This window comes from Hakea prostrata, chromosome 1, assembly GCF_041222555.1.
Source record: "Hakea prostrata isolate BN-2017 chromosome 1, UWA_Hpros_2, whole genome shotgun sequence".
NCBI classification, from domain to species: Eukaryota; Viridiplantae; Streptophyta; class Magnoliopsida; order Proteales; family Proteaceae; genus Hakea; species Hakea prostrata.
Genome location: NC_142600.1, coordinates 18,984,847 through 19,002,075, shown reverse-complemented (window position 1 = coordinate 19,002,075; position 17,229 = coordinate 18,984,847). Strand labels below are relative to the sequence as shown.

The window sequence follows — 17,229 nt, the reverse complement described above, 5'->3', positions numbered from 1 at the left end:
ACTGCTGGAAAATCCATAGGCTCTCCCACTCCACCTATCCCTGTGATTTAACCTCGGATTACAGGGCTGGTGACAGGATCTTTTCTAAGAACCAGCAGGCTCTCTAGGGCTTCAACCCTTGCTGTTCAGGTCTTGAATTCAAAGGACAGCAGCTAAATTGCACAATAAATACTCTGGAAATCCTGCAGCTAGATCTGGTTTGATTTTGAAACCTTGGATCTAGGTATAGGGGAGGTCTAGGGTTAATTGGAGAAGGTTTTAGGGTAAGGCCCTGGCTAGGGTTGGGTCTGAAAATAAAGAAAAACATGTTATTTTACAGAACTGTAATTGCCAAATTTTTCCTAAGTTATGGACTTATGGTGATGTGAACCCAATCTTAGGGTTAGGTTTTCTAAGATGAATCCTCTAAGGTTTGGGGTTCGCCCAGAATCATCCAGAAAATAAATTTGAAATCCTATGGGTAGAATAGATATATGGAGGAAATTGTGGGAAAGACAAGGAGATAAAATTGGGATCCAAATGTGTAGGGTTTAGGCAAGATTTGGTTGAACAAAATTGAATGGGATGGGAAAATTTAGGGTTTTAACAAATTCTCATGGGATGAAATTGGGAAACTAAAATTTGTCCTAGGTTGATAGGAAAGAAGAATGAAATAATTAGGATCAATATGGGTTGGATCTTGGGAGGGGGAAGGTCTTTGGGCAAATCTTGAATTCTCTTTCTTGTTCTTTTCTTTTATTCTCTCCTTCCCTTTCCTTCTTTCTTTTCTTTCTCTTTTCTTTCTGTCTTTTTCTTTTCAGATCTGCCACAAGACAGAATAGAGAAAAAGAGGGGGCTGAGAAAGAGAAAGAGAACGGGGAGGGTGGGGGTGCTGCCTAGGGGTATTGCGGGGTTGGGGGAAGGGATCTAGGGTGTTGTAGGGGGCTGGGGACTGGGGAGACTGCTGTCAAGGTGTGACAGAAAAGGGGGAGAGGTCCTATGGATGTGGTGGGTTGGGGAAGGGGGAGGGAAGCAAGCTTGTGCAGGGTTGGGGAGAGGCTGTGCATACCTGAATGGGGGGAGGGAAGCTGCTGTTATGTTGCTGGAAAGTTTGCTGGATGGCAGGAAAGAGTGAGTGAATTGAGAGAATTAAACCACCACAAGGTCCTACCCAAATAGGACCCTGCTGCATCTTCGTTGGCTGCAATTATCAATAAATTTTATTCATCCCGACTTAATGAATGCAAAGAAAGAATAGGCTATTTATAGCCTACTAAAAGATCTCGACTCTAAGTGGGATTCCTTTATAGATCTAGGGTTGGGGGAAGGGATCTAAGGTGTTGTAGGGGGCCTGGGGAGACTACTGTCAAGGTGTGACAGCAAAGGGGGAGAGGTCCTATGGATGTGGTGGGTTGGGGAAGGGGGAGGGAAGCAAGCTTGTGCAGGGTTGGGGAGAGGCTGTGCATACCTGAATGGGGGGAGGGAAGCTGCTGTTATGTTGCTGAAAAGTTTGCTGGATGGCAGGAAAGAGTGAGGGAATTGAGAGAATTAAACCACCACAAGGTCCTACCCAAATAGGACCCTGCTGCATCTTCGTTGGCTGCAATTATCAATAAATTTTATTCATCCTGACTTAATGAATGCAAAGAAAGAATAGGCTATTTATAGCCTACTAAAAGATCTTGACTCTAAGTGGGATTCCTTTATAGATTAAGATCCCACCACATTAATCACAACCGTCGAAATCAATAATAAAATGACAGTAATTGACGCATGCTGAAGTAAAATCCTAATCAATTTAAAACTCTAATTGAGACATGCTAAATTCTGTTTAGTTAAATCTCTAATTGACATGTGCTGGAATTAAAAGGAACTAAGGACTCAAGGACTCTTACTAAACTGGACTTCCTAACTGACTGAAACTCTTTAACAAATTTAAAATAAAATCTTGAAAGATAAACCAGCAACTAAATTAGGGCTAGAGTGACCAAAATACCCCACCTAGAGGGTTCGACCAGCCCAAGAGGGCCCACTTCAGGGTTTGGCCCCGGGGGGGGGGCAACCCTGTTCACATCATATGGTTTGTGAAATTTTGGGGTTTTTGCAAATCTAGGGTTTCTAAGATTAGGGTAGGATTAGGATTGAAGTCGACGGTAGAGAGGGTGTTGGAGATGGCAATCCTATGAGGGTTTAGGGTTTGGTTGAGAGGTTAGGGAGAAGATCTGATTGTTTAGGTGAAACTAGGGTTTAAGGTTTCTGAACGATGAATTGCAGAGATTTTTAAACTAATGTAATGAAGGCCTATTGATGAAAGATGTAAGGAGGGATGAGTCTAGGGGGAGTGCAATCCTATTAGTGGAGGGGAAGGGGAATAGGTTAGGGAATTCTAGGGGTTTTGGATGGGAGGGAAACTGTAGGGAGAAAGGGGAAGAGTTGCGAAGGGTGTAGGAGAGTGGGAAGGGTAGGGGAGGGACTGGGTTACACTTGCTGTAGGACTCAGTAGGAGACTTGCATTTGCAGAATACTTGAAGAATTGTTGCTGCTGCAGGCTTGAAGGTAGGGGAATTATGAAGAAACTGCAGAATTTTAGCTCACACTCAGCCATGGGATTTTTCTTAGGAACTGACGACTCCACTCTTCCTTCAAATCTGTATGCTATTCAATTAATCAGGTCTGCTGCTTACATTATGAATGGCTTATTTATAGCCTTACATGAAGGATACTAACAAGACTTAACAAACAAAAACTAGTATTAGGACTCAAATAGGAATTTGATTTGAAATAGAATTCATTCTTAATCTAAAACTCTACTTAGCAACTAGAACTCCTAACATGAGACTTGCAGAAGTGAACTTCCTACTTAAACAAGGAATTCAATTGGTACTGGAATCCTGCTTGGAATCCTGAGTACATTGGGACTCTTATTACTAACTCAATTTGAAAAGAAAAAAAAGTAGATTCCAAGTCCCAACAGCATGGGGGAAACTAACTAGACCACTTCAGCCTCAAGGGGTTGGTAAAATGACCAAAATACCCCTGAGGGAATTTGGCCAGTTCTTGGTGCCGCATGATTAGTGGGCTGTTTTACATCACCCTGCCTCAGCTGAATGCCAGTCATAAGTTACCCGGCTGGTTTTGTACCCACCACATGCACAAAGTCCCTTTTATGAAGGATGGCTGCTCTCTGTCTTGTTTCCCTTTTCAATGATTGGACTTTGCAAGGTTGTTATCCCATTAATAATGTCAATTGCCAACTTGGAGTCAGATTGGATTGAAAAAACTAGCAAACCTTTCAAAATGCAAATCTTTAGGCCTTCATAAATTGCTTTCATCTCTATTACTAAGACTGAAAGCTGTTCTCTCTTTTCTGCAAAATCCAGAATAGGAGTTCTCCCATTATAGTCATATGAGACCTCCACAAATTGCTGCTGAGTTGGTCAGAGCCCCATCATAGTGCTATACAGCAATATCTTAAGGAGGCTTGAATCAGGAACAAGCTATAGGCAGTTTAGACCTCCAACCAACTTGTATATTCCACTTCTCTTCTATGTTGGAACACTTGTCATTTTTCACAAGCACCGCCCAGCTTTTCCGAACATCAGCTACTATTGTTGCTACAATTTGTTCTTTTATATTTTTTCTCAAGATTCTGAAGTTCTTGGGGTCCAAATGTGTTGAATGGTCGAACAAAACACCAATCTTGGTATGCCTCCTATTGCCTCTGTAGTTGCAAATGTGTTCATCATCCATAGGATCACTGTTTGTAGCTGAACCCTCTTCTTTCTTTCCTTGGTAAGCTTGGCATAGATGCACCCCCAAACCAAAGAGCTGAGGTTGCACTGGAGGAACTGATGTAACCAGGAGCAGGCCCAAGAGGCCTGAAAGTTGGGCCTAAACCCCCGTCAATGCGGCAACCAGGGTTGGCCGAATGCCCTAAGGGGTATTTTGGTCATTTTCATGCCCTCGGGGTTTCCTAAGTCTAGTTAGATTCCTTGCCTCATGTGGATTTAGAACTATTTTATTTTCTTTAATTGATCATGTCATGGTTAAGATAATTGAGAGTCCTAGTTGGAATCTATTGGCAAGGTCCCATCTAGATAATTATTATTTTATTTTTTTTTTTTTTATTTCTTGTGGTTCTAGTTGTTGCTTAGTTGGCAATTAGTTATTAGTCTTGCAGGTGTTCTTCAAGATTCTTCTTTTACGGTTATAGTTGAGTCCAATTAAGTTCTCTAGTTTGAGGAAGTCTAATTTCTTCAATTTAAGGCTATTTATGCCCCTCCACCCTCGCCTACTTGTAATGAATACAGTTGAAGATTAATAACAATTTAGAGCTTGGGGTCATGGGAAGCTACCACACGACCTGGGCTGAGAAGTTGAGTGAGTTTTCTGAAATTCCAGCATTGTTTTTCATCTTGGTGATCACCTTCTTCAACTCAAGTGCTAACAGCAGCTCTCGTAAACTAGTAAGTATATCCCAGCCCCCTCCCGTCCCATTCCAGCCTGTCTGTCTTCTTCTCTAGCCCACGCAACCCCTCCCCTCCATTGCAATTACCTTCCCACCCCTCCTCCCTCTATGCAGACCTCACAGCCCTCTCCCTACCCTGCGGCAACCCTTCCCAACCCCTTCTCTCCCTTCCACCCCTTTTTCTCCTTTCTTGAGCTTGCAGCAGTTCTGAAATTTCAGAACAGAAAAGAAAGAAAGAAAAGAAAGAAAGAACGAAAGAAAGAGAGGAAAAGAAAGATCAAGAAAGAGAGAAAAAAGCCCAAAATCCTTCCAAAAAACCTAACCAAGATCAACCAAAACCCTATAACAGCCCACATCTTTTCCCAGTTCAGCCCTAACCCTCCCTAGACTCAACCACAGGCTTCCTTTTCATCCTAGGGTAAGTCTGGGTTTCTCAAAACCATCCCATATTGATTTGTTAAAACCCTAATTTCTTCCAACCCATTGAAGTTTTATTATTTGAGCTTTCCCCATACCTTTCCGAATACCCGAGATATGATTTCTCAGACAAACTCTTTCCACCTAGGGATTCTTGTTATCCTAAATTATCCATTACTTTCTCCAAAATCATCCCATATCAGGTATAAGACTATAAGTGAAACCCATGATTTTCCAGTCATCCTGCAACCCAAAATTTTCCCTTTCCTTGTCCAAAACATACCCATAAATAAAACCTGAATCTTATTCATAACCCAATTATTAGCTGGTTCTAGTTAACAGAGGATCCTGAAGACTGGCCCAGAGTCCTGGGTTACATCAACAACTTGTGGTTCTCTGCTTTCCATTCTGGTCCAACATAGGCTGCTGGTTCATTGCTCTGGAACATTAGTTCAAACTAAATTGTCCTTGGTTGGGAGGATATCTCAAAGACATCTCCAAGCTGTGAAAGATTGTCTGGGGATATTATTTGTGAACCAAGCTAACCTTCCACCATGCAACCTCTTGAGTAATTTGTCTGACTTATTCCCAAGCTGACTTTGTTGTGAACTGTTTTGTAGCATTTCCTTTCTAAATCACTAAATCATTTTCCTCTTGATCAAATCTCTTCAAGCAGCTAGCTAGTCTGGGGAGCGTCCTGTACAACCCTTCCACCCTTCATTATTGAGAAATTTGTTCCCTTCTCCATATGCTAGGGTCTTGCATCCAACCGAATCCCATCCTGATGTATCCTCAATGGGTTGAGGACCAGCATCCAATACTTGTCAAGGTGACAAGGCGATAGAGGGCAATGAAAACCAAGGTGACACAAGGCAAAGAAAACCAAGGCCACACCATGCAAGGTGATAAGGGGTCGCCTAGGCGATAAGGACACAAGGCGGTCGCGTAGGTGGATGCTTTGACAACCTTGCCAGCTACCAAGATCCTGAGATGGTTAGCAGATTAATTAGGGTTCAAAAGACCTTTGGCCAAAAGATATAGGGACTATTTAGGGTTTTGAGGTTTCTCAGATGGGGGTACAAGGTCTGGTTTAGGGTTATGTGTCTAGAGTTTTGAAAACAAAATCTGAAATTCTATCTTCCTCAGTTTCAGATTTAAGTTTTAGGGATTGGGGATTTAGGGCATCAAGGTTTTAGGGTTTTTAGAGAGTGAAGAGGGCTGAGGTTGGGATCGAATGCTGATGGGAGTGGAGGTTTGAGGGTCTACAAGGTGGGGGAGTTCGGATGGAGAGTTTGGGATATATGAAAATTAGGGTCTAGGGGAAGAAAGGGAGAGGGCCGAATGGGATAGGAAAAAAATAAAAAAAGAGAGCAGTGTAAGCTGGGGAAAGATGAATGGAATAATCTGAATGGTTAATTACCAAGTCTAGAAGGGCTGGGATGGAGATGAAGGGGTGAACGCAGACCAACAGCTCTGCCGAAGGAGAACTCATTGAATCTGAAACCCTAGAGGCTTACTCAACACCTTGATCTTGCTGAAATAAACTCTGAATAATTGTTATCTCAAAACTGTGTTTTGTTACAAGCATAGGCTGTCTACTGATTGCCTTTAATAATGACCCCTAATGGTATTTAACATCCAAATAGAGCAAATAGGACTTCTTATCTCTACCTAGACTGACTCAAATAATAATTTAAAAACAGACTACTAATTATAAATATGTGCAGCTGGGCTCAAGTAGGACTGCCGAAATTACCAACTAGCCCTGGTATCGAACTGTGCTTCTTATGTGGGCTGCCTAGGACTTCTTTTGGGCCTTGGGACTCCTCTTAGGGTGGGTTTGGTGACCTATATCATATCCTCTTTAACTTTTAATCAGAATGCCCCTTGGGTGCCAATTGTCCAACCACATGCATTTTCTCCTGTGCTGAATCAGTGGTTCTGCTTTTCCCTTTACTTTCATGCCTTCCTCTAAAACCCAAGGGCAGTTTGGGGACATCTTGACTCTTCAATATTATATTTTTTTTGATACCTATTGTAGACCCAATGGATCCATACGTTATATTTATTTTCAACATTACTAAATCATTACCAAAATGACCACCTGCACCATTACTAAATCATTTACATTAACCAGTTGCAGGGGATGCGTCTTCTTCTCTAGCTTGGGAGACGATGATCGATGCTGTCAAGGTTTGCATCATTATTTTACTTCTGTAGAGAATGCCTATTTCATCTTGCTGCATATACATTTCTTCATTTTATCTCCTCATAAAACTTGCTTGTTTCCCTTGGCTTGCAAATTATATATATGCACATAAACAGTTTAATTTCTATTCCACTTCTCCTCATCCTTCCCCCTTCAAGAAGAAAATAAAATATTGTGCATGTTTCTCTCTCACTCTTTTTTTCCCCCCTTCTTTCTCTCTCTCTCTCTCGCTCTTTTTTCTCTTTTAGGTGTATAGATGAGTCCATGTGCTTTTACATTTTCATAGGTTTTAAGTTTTGTTTCTATTGATATTAGCCAGATGCTTCTAGCATCCTTTTCTACTTTCTATGTTTTTCTGTAAACGATACCTACCAAATTGTCCTCCTTTGGTGCATGTGTGCTATATGAACAATCTTATCCTTTATGAGGTACTTTGTAATTAGAAGTGCTCACAGGAATTGAATATTCAGGTTTTCGTTCTCCATCATCAGCTCAAGGCATTTATCGAGGGAAGTTCTCTAGAGAATCCACTAGTACACTTCAGAAATAATTCTTTTGGAAATTCAGGAAGAATGAAAAGTTACGATTTTTTATCGTCAACATTTGGGACAGAGCTTGGCTTAGGTTTGACATTTCTTTTTCCACGTTTGGTTGGTTATCAGTGCGTTTCTCCTTGGTGATATTGATATAAATGCCTAAGATTTTCAGGTCCAAAAATTCCTTGCAAGATTGCATTTTCCAAAAGCCGGGTGATGGATATTTACCTGATTCCAGTGGTGAAGGGCATCTCTGGCATACTGCTTCTTGTGGAAAAACCTTCCCTCTCCTCTCAGCTGGGAGATGTAATTGCTGTTTCGCCATTGGCTGGGCTGTCTGTAAGTTTGTTACTACATATTCTTATCTAGGATTATTGAATTTCACATTAAATGTGCATATACTGTATATACTGGAATCATTTAGGTGACAGATTTTCTTGTTAGGAAAATTTTCATCCTGCGTACTACCTTGTTGAAGAATAGCCCAGATTGCTTCCCTCACTGCTATAGTTTTCTTTTAGTAACAAGGGTGTAATGTTACTAGATACATTATAGTCTCTAGGTTCATCACATACATAATAAATTAATAATGCGTATGTCAATTCATGGTAATTATGAGTGTGCAATCATTTCTGTTTTTTTTTGCTTTTTTCTTTTGTGTGTGTGCAAAGAGTGCAATCATAATTACCAACATGGTAGAAGATCTCGCTCTCTCGAGAGATCTCGCCACCTTGAAAAAGAGAGATCTCGACCATCTCGGTGAGATCTCGATCGAGATATACAACTTTTTGGTGTCAACTCGGTAGCCCATCTCGGTGGGTTTTAGGGTCTCAATTGGGTTGAAACTTGGTATTTAGCTTATTTAAGGCATTTTAAACACATTGGTGGCCTTGGATTTGTTAGAAACAACCCTATGTATGATTTCTAAGTCTATCCATAGTGTGAAACCGAAATGTAGTAGGATTAGGGAATGCAATGTTATACAACATGTAATATAGAACCTTCAAGGCATATAAATGAAATGCAAGTATATCAAATGCATCAACTAACTTAAATGTTATCAAAATTCCATCCATATGAGTATCAAAATCTCAATTTTCAAGAATAAAATAATTATACAACCATTAGAAGTTCTATATAAGTCACTAAATCATAAATTCATAAGACAAGTAAAGAATGATTGATCTTCCTTGTTGTAGATGTGCTAAGAGTAGTTGCAAGTGAAAATTCAGCCAAAATCCACAAAGAAAGGTGAAAATTGAGAGTTCCAGCGAGATCCAGGGCGAGATATGGCGAGATATGATGAGATATGGTAGATATGGCGAGATCTTGAGCGAGATATCCCAACTCGCTGCTCTCGCCCTCCATCTTGTCTCGCCAAGCTGAAAAAACGAGATATCTCACGAGATCTCCCACCATTATTACCACAACTGACAATCATTTCATTATGTTTTTTTTTAATACATATTCTAAATATTTGTAATGTTTTCATGTTAAAATAAAAGCAATGCCTCAGTCTCATTGATAGCCAAATTCATTCTCTTTTTCTCCTTTCTCAACTTGGGATTAGAGCTCAGACCCTCTAAGAATTTTTAGTATCTACAGCTGCTGTGATTTTGGCTTCTTAGTGCAGTCATTTTATGAAATGTTTGCACACTCAGTTACCACAACAGACAATCATTTCATATTGTTTCTGTTTTAAATACTTGTATTATTTTCATGTTATATAAAAGCAAGGCATCTGTCTCATTGACAAGTCATTCTTTTTTTTCTCTTCTTTCTCAACTTGGGATTAGAGCTCAGACCCTTTAGGGATTTTTAGTATCTGCAGCTGCCAAGGTTTTGGCTTCTTGGTGCAGCATAGTTGACTGAACATGTGTTCATGCATGTCATACCATGCTAACCATTGCTGACCACTAAATCACTAACCTCTTCATACTATCTACCATTGATGCCACTGCTACTGCCACCCCTCTGGCCCTTTTTGTCCTGCTTTAGGGCTTCTTTTTGTGCCAATCATGTTGGCCCCCTGCTCCATGCCTTCTCAGCCCCTGCCAATTCCTTTGGCCACTTTACCAACCTGGTGATGCAGCCCTGGGATAGGCCTGCTATGGCAGGCTTTCATGAGTGGGGAATTAGAAGAATAGGAAGAAGAAGAAGGGGAACTAGGTTTTGGGAATTAGAAGATCATCAGAAGAAGGTTTGGGAATAATTGAATTTACTATTATTGAAGATGTTCTTGAACTACTACTTGAACGATAGAAGGAACTCTTGGAAAAGAAAAGAGAAGGAAGAAAATAGCAATTCTGAATGCACTACCAAACAACACCAAAACTCTTATAAAAAATCATATTCATTAGTCAAATCATCTCCGATTGATTGTGGGGGTGGGGGGGGGTGGGCATTACATATATATAGTCCTTCTAAAATTCCTAATTTGAATCAGACAAGAAATCCTAATCATTCTAAAAGACTCAGAAGAGGTAAATTAAATCAGAACAGAATTCTGTCTAATTATTTTGTAGCCTAATCTAACTCAATCACTGACTTAAATATTAAAATTAACTACTTATCCCATGTACCAGCGTTACCCCAACTTTAAGGGCTTATAAATTAACATGAGTAGACAATACCGCTATTCAATATTGCAGTGTCTGGGATTGACATGTTGGTGGGCTGCAGGGGCTAAGGAGTTTGAAGTTGAAGGGCTGGCCACAATTAGAGAATGGTTCATCCTTGAGGCTTCCGAAGGAGTTTTGGTGGCATTGGCTGAGCTGGGAGCAGTTTTGGTGAGATAACCAAAGATTTTGCGTGAGAGACACTATGTGGGTAAACTATTCATAGTGTCCTGATTGCTGGAAACTTAATCGTCATCAACAATTCTGATGGACACCAGAGGGGAGCACTCTGCAGATACCATAGTTGTCACGGCGACGAGGCGACACATGGCGGTTTAGGCTAGTTGAGGCGATGAGTCGACGAGGCGCCCTCCAAGGCGCTTTTAAGGCGGTTGAGGCATTTTAAGTGAAATTTTTAGTGTACATCTCATTTACTCTAATCCATTATAAATCTATCATAGCTTATATAATAAAAAAATTTAATATTACCCTACCTCAAGTCATCCAACATACTACAAACCACACATAGTAGGTCCTAAATAAAAAGTCGCGGGAAGAAACCAAGAGAAGAAATCGCATGTTGCTGGCCACTGCTTGCCGGAGTGTCGTCGCGGGAATCGAAGAGAAGAAGAGAGGAAAAGAGATTAGGATTAGAGTGAGAGTGAGTGAGACTGTGAGACTCGAGTCAAGAACTTATTCTCTTTCGATTTTGTTTGTTTTTATTTTTTTATTTTGATCCCATGTAGCGTCATTATAAATATGCATATAGGTTCAAACAATAGATACTTTACAATCGGAATCTAATAAGTAATTCAATATATGCCTTCAATTTGGCATCTTTTATGTGATTTAAAAAAGAAAAAAAGTTATATGCCTAAAAATAAGGCGACGCTGATTTGAGGCGCTCCGAAGGCACCTGGATGCCGAGGTGACGATTAGGCGACACCTTAACAACTATGGCAGATACTTGATACATATTCTAGCAAAAGCTAACCAATCCATTTTCTTTGTTTTGGATGAATAAATAAATTCATTACCAAAGAGAATAAAAGGAAATACAAGAGCACAAGGGACTAAGCCTAGGGAAAGTGAGACTGAGGGCTCAACTAACAATCAACCAAGAGGCAATAAGCCAAGCAGCTACCTTAGCAACAATAAAAGCAAACTAGTCACACAAGCACAAGTAGCCTAAAGCCTTACAATCAAACCCAAAAAAAAAAAACCAACAAAGTGAACCAAAAGGGCAGCAAACCCAACAAGACTGATGCAGTCTCCTGATCGATTGGAGAGACGAAAAGCCTTAGATGCAACCATGGTACAAATTTTGGTTGAAACATGCGAAATTTCGCATTTTTGAAAAGTCGAAACGAAACTCACGAGGACCCAAAAAAGTCCTCAATCTCGATTGAAACTTCAAAATTTCGTCGAAACTTGTTGAAACCTTGAAACCTGTTGAAATTTGGTTCAAACCCATCTGGACCAGCTGGTTCATGAGAAAAAAAAATCCAAATATTCGTGGGAAACCTGGGAAATTTCGTGGAAACCTAGGACTTTTTCATGTAAATTTTGTAGCTTTCCCAAATTTTTAATTTTTTTGTTGATTTCATGTTTCCCCAAATACGACGTCAAATACCTCCTCCATCAGGACTTCCCTATCCAAATTGCATATTCCCTCAGACTGGTTATCTTAAACATGTTGATGACTAGACTCATAAAGTTACAGTTGTCGATTACCTTGACAATTATAGGCATAAATTATCATGGGATGTCTTTGTTTGTTGGTTGGAGGAGAGGATGTTACACGCATAGTACTACTCAGCTCACAGATGGATCCACTCTTGGCACTCCTCTTGGCATTAAGCTGTACTTTCCTTTTATTGTCAACTATTTTAAAGTTAGAAATTATATATTGAAATGTTATGTGCTTAATTAGTTAAGTTTATAGTGTACTTTTCGGACAACTCTACATTGATGTTATGTACATTGAATGACATATCCACATTGATTTTTTTTAGCAAAATACAACCAATGTGTTCTTTATACTCTAATTAGCTTAAATGCAAAGTCCCACCCTAAAATACTCCTTAAAATCTGTCAAAACTTGCACAAAAAAGTCCTAAGTTTCTTCGAAATTTCTCACTTTCCCACCTAGGTTTTCCATTTTCACCTGGTCAAAACTTGAGTTTCCCTCGAATTTTTTTCTATGGATGCAACAACTGGAACGTCCGCAATGAACTAAACACATAACCCTGGTCATTAGGGGGGGAAAAGGGGTGGGTTGGTGGGGGGGTAAAAAAAAGAGAGGGGGGAGGAGGAGAAAACACAAACAAAAGGAAACAATATTCAATATATATTGATGATGAGTGGGAATTCAAAGATGGCTAAGGGGATTTTTTTTTTTTTTTTAAAAAAAAAAAAAAAAAAGTTTTTTTTTGTGGGAATTTGTATAAAAAAAAAAATTTAAGTTTTTGGGAAGAAAAAAAAACACCAAAAATATAGAAAAAAGGGAGGGGGGAATATTCTTTTCTCTTTGGGATTGATAAAACAATTGGGTAAATACATGGAAATATAGTTAATTAATCATCTAAAATACATATGCATGAAATCAACTTATCAGCCACCAAGGATGGAAGCGTCACAAGATTGAGACAAAGGACAAAGGGAACATATCATAGTTCAAAATAAATTCGGAGAGTTCAACAACGATGGCCCTCGTGGGTTTCCTCCCAAGTCAGAGGGACCATCAAAGGCAGGAACCCTTGATGAATTGGAACAAAACCTTGAAACAGAAAGGGCAGAGGGCAAGAGAAGGAGAAACAAAGGAAGAAAGAAGAAACTGGATTTGAGATCAAACCCGATTTCGAAGAGAACAATGATGGCCCTCATGGCTTTCCCCGACGCTAGATATGCCATCAAGGACAAGAACCCGCGAAGTAGAACCTGAAACTAGAAACATAAAGGGAAGAGGGAGAGAGAAGGAGAGACAGAGGGAGGGGATGAAACCATATCTGGGGATGAAACAGAATTGGAGAGATCAGCAACGGAAGCTGCCCTCGTTGCTTTCCTCTTGACACTAGAGAGACCATCAAAGATAGAAACCCTCAACGACCAAAGACCAAACCCTGAAATGGCCTTCAACCCTTCTTTTCGTTTTTCGGACAGAGTGGAGAGAGTAGAGAAGGAGATGAGAAGCAGGAAGAAGATGAGAGCAAGGGCGGACAAACAGAGAGAAGGTGAGATCAAGAGGAGGAGAAGCAGAGAGAGGAGAGAAAGAAGAGGAGAATCAGAGAGCTAGAGGAGGAGGTGGTGGAGAGATCATAGGCAGAGGCAGTAGGGCACAGCGTCCTAGTCGTCCCGACAACACCAAAGAATCAAAAGAAAGAGCAGAAAAGATTCAAAGGAGAAGCTGAGTCCGGGAGGCGGAAAAGCAGGGAGAGAGGAGAAGGAGAAACAAAGAGGGAGAGAGGACATAGATGTGGAGGACTGCCATTGTCTCTTTGCCTCCAGAAACACTGGTTGAACCCCATGAGACGGAAGCCTTCAAGTACTGCCTTGTTTTTGTGAGCGAAATGACTAACTCACACAGATCTTGCTTGCTGAATTGCCAGCTGAAACCCTTGTTTTCAGTTTTCCTTCTTCGTCACCGACCGAAATCCTTGTTTTCAGTTTTCCTTCGTTCGAGGGAAAGGCCATAGGACGGAGATCCAATTTATGGGAGGAATCCAATGACTAAACCAATGATACTTAGACAAGCTGCACTCAAGAAATGGATTGGGAGACCCGGGAGGGAACCCATAAGGGAATGGAGCTGCGGTTGACCTTATGGAACTGCAGGTATTGATCTCATTGGTGGAGAAAGAGACGGGCTTGGAACCCACTTTCCAAGGGCAACATCAAGAGATTGGGATTTAGCTTCTTCATAGGAGGTTTTGGAGATGAAGACCATTGTTGAGAAGGTAAATATCCATTGAACCATTAGTTTCTCCATTGTTTGTCAAAGAACGTTTAACAACATTGAGAGGGGTTTTGTGCCAAAGAAGTGGTCTACAAGGCAGCATTTCCATTTGGATATTTCAGGGGCTGACAGTTCAAGGGTAAAAGAGCAACTAGAGGAATCATCAAAGGAGGGGTAACAGGCAGGAGAAGGCCATCATGGGAGGAGGAGAATAGGAAGTTCCAGGGTTTGCGACTAAGGGTGGCAGGACTGGAGTTCTTTTCTTTTTCTTTTTTTTTTTTGGGGGGTGGGGGGGGGGGGGGGGGGGGAATCATGGGAGAATAGTAGCAGGGGCACCAGGAGATTTCTGGATATGGAAGGGGAGGCCACAGCCAAACAACCATCCAGAAAGTGTCAATTGCAACTTAATGTTGGAACTTTTCCATTTTATTGGTATTCTAGGAAAAGCATGCAATCAATTTGTTCTTGATTTTAGCTCTTTTTTTTCATTTATAATGGTGGAATCTTTTTCTCTTTTAAATTATTATACTACAGCATCTATTTTGTCTGAAACCTGAATTTTTAGTTTGTTGTTGCTGGATCGTTTGCTCTTATATTTTTTCCAATCTTGAATTTATTTTCATTTCTAATGGATTTTTTGCTCCATCACTGCCTATTCATGCAATTGTAGCATGAGAAGCAATGGATTTGTTGATAAACATGTTATCTGCACAGTAGTTAGTAGCATCTTAAGACTCCACAGTTACTACCATCTTGTTTATATTTACCCTTTTTTACAGCCGCAACTAGATGAGAACCATTCAACATGGTTGCATCTGAGAATAAGAGAGTTTGATCTAGAAATGAAGGCCAGTAAAGCTAGCAGGCATCCCTCAAATGGTTCTGGCCATGCAGTGGATGGAAGATGGACTCTTGGTTTTTCAGATGTCAAGTCATGTGAGGCTGCTCAATCATTGTTACTAGAAGAAATTTGCAAGCAAAAATCCTCAGTTGAAAGTGTGGTTATTCCAGTATTAGAGAACAATTCTTTGGGAGCTTGAGAGATGATGAGAACTGAAGTTTCCCCCCATCAAACTTCTTGCTTTTCTGGCTTAGTAACATTTTCTTGCACATGCAACACGATGCCTAGATTCGTAGCTTGCTAATCATTTAAGCCACAGGTTCTAATTAATTGTATTTTCATGTAAAGGCTTTTACATCAAATGTGAGGAAGGAATTTTGTACAAAAAGATATGGCTTTTTATGATACAGGGAAGTTTGTATGAAAGACATGGTTGTTATGATACAGTGCACCACAATCTAGATGGCTGTTGCCCTGAATATGGTCTAACCGTGTACGTTGACTACCAACCGAAATAGGTTTAAGACCCAGGGTTAGTACCTCTCTTTTCTTCTTCCCTATTAGCTCTCAGCATATGTATTTGAGAATTGAATATGCAAGAAGCCAATAGGCAGCTGGAAGTCAAAAACAAACATCTGCTGGTGGGACTGCCACATCATATTCCAGGGACCCAATGTATATCTGCATTCTATTTTTTCAGAAGAATATCCTCAACCAACCGTTTACTCACATAAGTTCTAAATAGACTTAATGTCTGACCCATGATATTAGTGATTATCTCGTTTGAAAATCTTCCTGAGGCTCTTCCTTTGTTCTCTAGTTGAGTCACTGGTTTCATGCAGCCCTCTTACTCACAAAAAGAAGCTTTTCCCTCAATTGCTGGGAAAGTCCTACGCAGATGGATGCATTCAGAAGGAATCAATAAAGCAGAAGAAAGAAAAAGGTGGTCTACGATCACCAGATGAAGCTGTTGAAGATAAGTTATAAATACCAAAGTTAGTTACTGATATCTCGACTTTGCTACTGACAATCGAGGCACTTGAAGATGAGGTAGCATTGATATACTTCGATGATAATAAGGATTTCTGCTTAGAGGCATTATTTTCTTCGTAGCCATCTACTTAAATTGAATTGACGTGATCCTTATTAGTGATGGTGAAGTCAAATTTCAGGGATTTTCCACTCCCTACTTATAATTCTTTTGCTTCATATTGTATCACAAAGTTGAACAGACATATTATTGCTATTGTTTACAATTTAATTGTTTGATCTTTGCGTAAGTTAGGCATCTCTATGGACAATACTATCTGTTATTTTCTCATTCAGTTTTACATCATCACACAAAGAGGAGGGAAAAAAGAGAGATGAAGTTTACTGGGACATGGCAGTGCACTTGTTTTGATTACTTTTGAACTGTCATGCAGCAGTTCGAATGGGTAACTTTGTATTAGGGGGTGTGGATTACTATATATATCACATGGAGTGTTGTACCCATGACCTCTTCACTATGAAGCGTCGGTCATTACCGACTGAACAACCTTCAAGGAATACAACTCGAAAGTGTGCTTGGAATGCTTTCTTGTCTCAAAATACTGCCAAACATACTGTTAAACTCAACTATGTAGAACCTGGAAATGATGTACTACTATATTTTTTGGCGAAAGTAGTGATGTACTACTTTGCTCCATTAGTTTCCTAATCATCATGATTGTACGAAACGTTTTGGCAGAGCATCCATCAAAAGAAAAAGATATTGAGGGAATAGTTATATTCTTTCCTTTTGCTTTATCTAGATGGTATAGCTTAGCTTTAGTTAAAAACCCATTCTGTTGTCTGTTTTTGGGTTGCCATGAGTTTAAGCTGAAATACCTTTCTGGGTTATAATCCGAGATGGAGATAAGCTACAGTGGGTTTTGAATTGGTTGACTCTGTTCATTATGTTTATTTGATATGATATAAACATTCAATGATAATTTTATACTGTAGTTGTGGCCTTGGGGAGAGCTATACCTTCTTGAGCAGAAACATTATTGCACATCTGGTTCTCTGAGAAATGGATATGCTTAATTTGTGGATAAGCATAGATAGATTTTTATAAACTTGATAATGTTTGAAATTATTCAACCTGGGCTTAAGTGAGCTGAGCCTGGGCATCGTACTGAAACATGAGCCAACCACCTTACAAGGCGTGTAAACTCTCTCTCTT

General features: G+C 40.1%; 1 protein-coding gene across 2 annotated transcripts in view; it reads left to right on the top strand.

The window, feature by feature from the left end:
• The window catches only part of LOC149028074 (protein TRANSPARENT TESTA 9-like), a 50,897-nt gene extending 34,119 nt beyond the window's left edge, over positions 1-16,778 (top strand). Inside the window, exons 17-20 of one of the 2 annotated variants that reach the window (XM_089168356.1) lie at positions 7,002-7,057; positions 7,544-7,697; positions 7,782-7,948; positions 14,962-16,778. In XM_089168356.1, the coding sequence (XP_089024482.1) occupies positions 7,002-7,057; positions 7,544-7,697; positions 7,782-7,948; positions 14,962-15,222 (638 nt within the window). In that variant the 3' untranslated portion in view covers positions 15,223-16,778. The remainder of the gene's footprint in view (positions 1-7,001; positions 7,058-7,543; positions 7,698-7,781; positions 7,949-14,961) is intronic. The other variant, XM_089168350.1, reaches the window with a different exon arrangement.
• The last annotated feature ends 451 nt before the right edge of the window (positions 16,779-17,229 follow it).